This window comes from Carlito syrichta, unplaced genomic scaffold (genome assembly GCF_000164805.1).
Source record: "Carlito syrichta isolate Samal-C Ts95f unplaced genomic scaffold, Tarsius_syrichta-2.0.1 Scaffold153587, whole genome shotgun sequence".
Classification (NCBI taxonomy): Eukaryota; Metazoa; Chordata; class Mammalia; order Primates; family Tarsiidae; genus Carlito; species Carlito syrichta.
The window spans coordinates 227-6,520 of NW_007097683.1; the positions used below are offsets into that span (position 1 = coordinate 227).

Consider the following 6,294-nt stretch of genomic DNA (forward strand, 5'->3'; position numbering starts at 1 on the left):
ACTCTGCTGTGTGCCGGGCAGTTTTCACATGTCATTTGGTTTCTCCAACCTGTGACGAGGCAGCATTCGCGAATCTTGGAGAAGCATCCTGGGGCAGCCTTCTTTCAGGTCCCCTCCTGCTATGGGAGCTTTTTCTAAAGAAGAAAATGACTGAAATCAAGGGGTTTCTCCCACGTACTAAGTGGCAGAGCCAGGCCTGTACCTTTGCAGAGAGCCTGTTCCATCACGCTCCCAGAATTGATCCGTTACTACTTCCTGTGTATCCTTCTAGGCCTTTTCCTTTTTGTTATTTTTTTAAACCTCATTCTCTATGCAAAGCTATATATATATGTTTTGTTTGTTTGTTTTGAGTTGGAGTCTCACTCTGTAGCCCAGACTGGAGTGCAGTGTCATGCTCGCGGTCACCGCAGCCTCAACCCGCTGGGCTCCGGTGATGCTTCTGCCTCAGCCTTCCAAGTCGCCAGAACTACAGGCGCACTACCACACCCGACTAGATTTTGATTTATTGTAGAGATGAGGTCTCACCAAGTTGCCCCGGCTGGTCTCCAACCTGTGGTCTTGGGCAAATCCACTCACCTCGCCCTCTCAAAGTGCTAGGATTACAGGCTGAGCCACTGAGCCTGGCCCAGAACTATCTTACTTTTTTGAGCCAGGATCTCTGCCAAGGCTGAAGTGAAATAGCAAGATCACAACTCACCACAGGTGGTCTTTCTGCCGCAGCCTCCCATGTAGTTAGGTCTACAGGTGTGCACTACCACGCCTGGCTACATTTTTTGTTTTTTTTGTAGAGACCTTGGCTGGTCTTGAACTCCTGGGCTCAAGCAATCCTCTCTCTCCAGCCACCTCACCTACCTTGCCTGGGCCTCCTAGACCTTTAAAAAATGCATTGCCAGCCGGGCTAGGTGGCTCAGCCTGTAATCCCACGCCTTTGGGAGGCTGAGGTGAGTGGATTGTCTGAGCCCGCGGGTTCGAGACCCACCTGGGCAGGTGAGACCTCGTCTGTACAATAAATCAAAAAATCAGCCGGGCGTGGTAGCGCATACCTGTAGTTCCAGCTACTTGGAAGGCTGAAGCGGAAGGATCACCGGAGCCCAGCAGGTCGAGGCTGCGGTGGCCGGGAGCGGCCACTGCACTCCAGTCTGGGCGACAGTGAGACTCCAACTCAAAAAAAAAAAGAAAAAAGTTAAATAAATAAATAGACTCTTACCATCTTTTCTAACTAGATGTTTGCTTATATAAAAGCTGTATCACTTTTTGAAGAAATGCTAATTTTGTACCTAGCCAGTGTGTTATATTGCCTTACTGCTTTTAGTAGATTTTCTTTTTCTTTTTTTTTTTCTTTTTTTTTTTTAAGTCAAAGTTTCACTCTGTTGCCCAGGGTGGCGTGCAGAGGCACTTACAGCCACTGCAGCCTCGACCTGCTGGGCTCAGGTGATCCTTCTGCCTCAGCCTTCCAAGTAGCTGGAACCATAGGCATGCACCACCACACCCGGCTAATTTTTTGATTAATTGCAGAGACAAGGTCTTGCCAAGTTGCCCAGGCTGGTCTTGAACCCCGTTACAGGCATGAGCCACCACACCCAGCTGCTTTTAGTAGGTTTTCGTTACAGGCATGAGCCACCACACCCAGCTGCTTTTAGTAGGTTTTCGCATGGTTCTCTTGGGATTCCAGTCAGATAAGGTGGTAGATTTATAGATAATGGTAGGGGTTTTTTTCCTTTCTCATTTTCGTGCCTGTCACTACTTTCTTCTAATTCTGCTAGCTAGTACATCCAGAAAACAATGGTGGGGAGTAGTGGTAATCCCTGGCTCGCCTTCGCCTTTGGGAATGCTGGCAGTGACCTTGGCTGTCAGTCTGGACTGAGGGTGTCTTACCATGTTAAGAGAGAAGCTTATCAAGGATCAAAGTTAGGTGTTTGCAGATTTTTTTTTCTGAGACCCGCTTGTGGTACAGGTCCAACTTGAGCTAATGTATCTATTTATTTATTTTGAGGTGGGGTTTTGCTGTGTTGTCCAGGCTGACCTTGACCTCCTGGGCTTAAGCTCCCTCCTCAACCTCTCCAGTCACAGGGCTGCCCAACGTGATATGTTTTATACAGATGGCCAGTTTTCCCAGCACCACTTAAGTTGCCTGTTCTTTCCTCTTAAATGCCACCTGTGTAGTTTCTAAATTTTCATGTGTGTTGTTTTGTTTCTGAACCCTTCCTTTTCCACTGATCTGAAATGACTTCTGATCTCAGTCCCCTTTGTTTTATTTTATCTTATTATTTTTTTTGAGTTGGAGTCTCACTCGGCCCAGGCTGGAGTGCAGTGGCACGCTCCCGACCACCACAGCCTCAACCTGCTGGGCTCAGGTGATCCCTCCACCTCAGCCTTGCAAGTAGCTGGAACTACAGGTGCGTGCTATCACGCCCGGCTAATATTTTGCTCTGTTATAGAGACGAGTCTCGCCATGTTGCCCAGGCTGGTGTTGAACCCCGGGGCCTCAGGCAATCCTCTCGCCTCAGCCTCCCAAAGTGCTGGGATTGTAGACTTGAGCCACCTTGCCTGGCTGGTCCCCTTTGTTTTAAATGATTATCTGAGGCTGGGTGCGGTGGCTCACACCTATAATTCCAGCAATTTGGGAGGCTGAGGTGAGGGGATTGTCTGAGCTGGCGGGTTCAAGACCAGCCCAGGCAACTTGGCAAGATCTCACCTCTAGAATAAATCAAAAAATTAGCCTGAGCTCTGTGGCTCAACCTGTAATCCCATCAGTTTGGGAGTTTGAGGTGAGTGGTTTGCCTAAGCCCACGGGTTCAAGACCAGCCCAGGCAACTTGGGGAGACCTCTTCTCTGCAATAAATAAATTAGCCAGGCCTGTTAGCGTGCACCTATAGTTCTGGCTGCTTGGAAGGCTGAGGCAGAAGGGTTGCTGGAGCCCAGCAGGTCAACACTAGGGTCGCCATGATGCGCCACTGCACTCCAGCCTGGGCAACAGAGTAAGACTCCAACTCAAAACACAAAAAAAATTGACCGGGCTCGGTGGCTCAGACTGTAATCCCGTGCTTTGGGAGGCCAAGGTAAGTGGATTGTCTGAGGCTGTGGGTTTGAGACCCACCTGGACAACTTGGCGAGACCTCATGTCTACAATAAATCAAAAAATTAGCCGGCCGTGGTAGCGCACGCCTGTATTTCCAGCTACTTGGAAGGCTGAGCGGAAGGATCGCCGGAATCCAGCAGGTTGAGGCTGCGGTGACCAGGAACGTGCCACTGCACTCCAGTCTGGGCAACAGAGTGAGACTTCAACTCAAAAAAACAAAATTAGCTGGGCATGGTGGTACGTGCCTGTCGTTCCGGCTACTTGGAAGACTGAGGTGGAAGGATCGCCTGAGCCCAGCAGGTTGAGGCTGCGGTGGCCATGAGCATGCCACTGTACTCTAGCCTGCGTCACAGTGAGACTCCAACTCAAAAAAAAAGATTATCTGAATTGTTTTTGAAATTTCCTTATAGGCGAAAAAGAGCACCAAATGGACATGCAAAGCTTGTGGAGAGAAACAGTCCTTCCTGCGGGTGAGTCCTGGGAGACAGAGCTGTGGGCCCAGCCCCGCAGAGGGTTTCTCTGGGCCCAACATGCCACCGCTGGGATCGCCTTCCCACAGCGTTTACCTGACACATAGCCCCTGTGCCGGGCCCATTCCTTCGGGAAGTGAAGCGGATGAGCAGCATGGAAGTGTTCTGTCTTTCGGCAAGCACCTTCTGTGTACCGGGCCTGGGGACAGCGGGACACAAGACTGTTGCCACTCTTACCTTCTCAAATGGTTCTTGCGGAGGGAGAATGAACACAAGTACACGTGACACACACGATTCCAAACTGGGTCAAGCTCAGCGGAAGGAAAGGCCGGACTGTGAGAAGACAGCAGGGGAATCGGCCCAGCTGGGGTGCAGGTGGGAGGGGCCTAGGAGGGGGAACCGGGCAGGGGGTGGTCCTGTGTGCCCGTGTCCAGTCCCTTGCTCACGAATGTCATGCACATCTGTGCCAGGCCACCTGTGTCACCCTGACCACCCTCTTCACACCACAGCTGTCCTCTGCTATGTGGACCCTGTTGTCTTGGCCCCTCGTCTCACCGTGTCTCCTACAGCACAGGGGCTTTCTCTCTGACTAGAAACAGTCTGAGTTCACCCTTCCTGGGGCCCTGCCCTCTTTGCATTCTCCTGCTTACGGGAGTGTGGTCCATATCGGATGTAAATACCGCGGGCGCAGAGGTGCTTCCTGTTGTGTTGACTGACCTGTACTCAGCACCCAGCACGTGCCAAAGTGCAGTAAATGCTCATGAGCATCTCTTGAACGAGGAGGGAGCTACGCCCTGCCGGGGGCATCCAGTTTGATTGTCATCTGCACTGTTAAGCCCTGCAGTGAGTCAGGGTCTCACTGCCCCGCCTGGAGTGCAGTGGCACAGTCATGGCTCACCACAGCTTTGACCTCCTGGACCCAAGCAATCCTTCTGCCGCAGCCTCCCGTGTAGCTGGGACTTCAGGCACGTGCCTCCATGCCCAGCTTATTTCTTATTTTTGTTTTGTTTTTGTTTTTTTTGAGTTGGAGACTCACTCTGTCGCCCAGACTGGAGTGCAGTGGCCGCTCCCGGCCACCGCAGCCTCGACCTGCTGGGCTCTGGTGATCCTCCCGCCTCAGCCTTCCAAGTAGCTGGAACTACAGGCACGCGCTACCACGCCCGGCTCATTTTGATTTATTGTAGAGACGCGGTCTCACCAAGTTGCCCAGGCGGGTCTCGAACCCGTGGGCTCAGGCAGTCCACTCACTTCAGCCTCCCAAAGGCACAGGATTACAGGCTGAGCCACCAAGCCCGGCTTATTTCTTATTTTTGTAGAGATAAAGCCTCACTATGCTGCCCGGCCCAGTCTTAAACTCCTAGGCCCAAGCTATTGCCTGCCTCAGCCTCCCAAAATGCCAAGATTCCAGGTGGCAATGAAGCTATTTACAAATGCCTGTTTAATTGGCCAAATTTTTACTGCCTCCTTAGGAAAACTTCCTAGAGGCTAAGTTGAATTGCTGTCTTAGAAATTATTTTTCTTTTCTTTTTGAGTCAGTGAGTGTTATTCTGTTGTCCAGTCTGGAGTGCAGTGGCAAACTCATGGCTACTGCAGCCTTGACTTCCTGGCCTGAAGCAACCCGTCTACCTCAGACTTCAAAATAGCTGGAACTACAGGTGTGCGCCACCACGCCCGACTGATTTTTTTATTTTTATTGTAGAGACAAGATCTTGCCAAGTTGCCCAGGCTGGTCTTGAACCCCTGGACTCAGGGAATCCTCTTACCTCTGACTTCCAAAGTGCTGGGATTACAGATATGACCCGCTGCACCCAGCCTGTTTTTGTTTTCTTGAGTTGGAGTCTCATTGCCTAGGTTGGAATACGGTGGCACGCACGTTCACGGCCACCCCAGCATTGACCTGCTGGTCTCAGGCGATCCTGCCACCTCAGCCTTCCAAGTAGCTGGAACTACAGGTGCGCGCTACCATGCCTGGCTAATTTTTGATTTATTGTAGAGATGAGGTCTCACCATGTTGCCCAGGCTGGCCTCAAACCCAACCTGTTTTTAAAGGTTATCTTTTGGCCAGACACTGTGACTCACGCCTATAATCCCAGAACTTTGGAAGGCTGAGATGAGAGGATTACCTGAGCCCACAGGTTCAAGGTCAGCCTGGGAAACTTGATGAGACCCCACCTCTACAATAAATCAAAAAATTAGCCAGCCATGGTGGTGCGTGCCTGTAGTTCCAGTTACTTGAAAGGCTGAGACGGAAGGATCAACTGAGTCCAGCAGGTCAAGGCTGCAGTGGCTGGGAGCATGCCACTGCCCTCCAGCCTGGGTGACGGAGTGAGATTCCAACTCATAAAGAAAGAAAGTTATCTTTCTATCTTCTATCAAGGTTCTCTTTTTTTTTTTAGATTAGAAAAGAAAGTTTATTTGGAAAGTAGATTGGAGAGAGAGTGGATGCACCTCTACAAGATTGGAGAGTGGTCTGGGTGTGATGACTCAAGCCTGAAATCCCAGCACTTTGGGGGGCCAAGGTGAGAGGATTGTCTGAGCCCGCGGGTTTCAGACCAGCCTGGGCAATGTGGTAAGACTTCTTTACAATAAATTTAAAAATTGGCATGCGCCTATGGTTCCAGCTACTTGGAAGGCTAAGGCAGATGGATCTTTGGAGCCCAGTAGGTCAAGGTTGTGGTGGCCGTGAGCATGCCACTGCACTCCAGCCTGGGCAACAGAGTGAGGCTCCGACTCAAAAAAAAAAAG

The 6,294-nt window shown here is 50.9% G+C and overlaps 1 protein-coding gene across 1 annotated transcript in view; it reads left to right on the top strand.

Moving 5' to 3' along the window:
* Positions 1–3,489: 3,489 nt before the first annotated feature.
* Positions 3,490–6,294, top strand: part of MRNIP (MRN complex interacting protein) — a gene marked incomplete at its 5' end in the record, with an annotated part of 13,451 nt that continues 10,646 nt past the window's right edge. The window contains one exon of the mRNA XM_021708925.1: positions 3,490–3,549. Within this exon, the coding sequence (XP_021564600.1) occupies positions 3,490–3,549 (60 nt within the window). The remainder of the gene's footprint in view (positions 3,550–6,294) is intronic.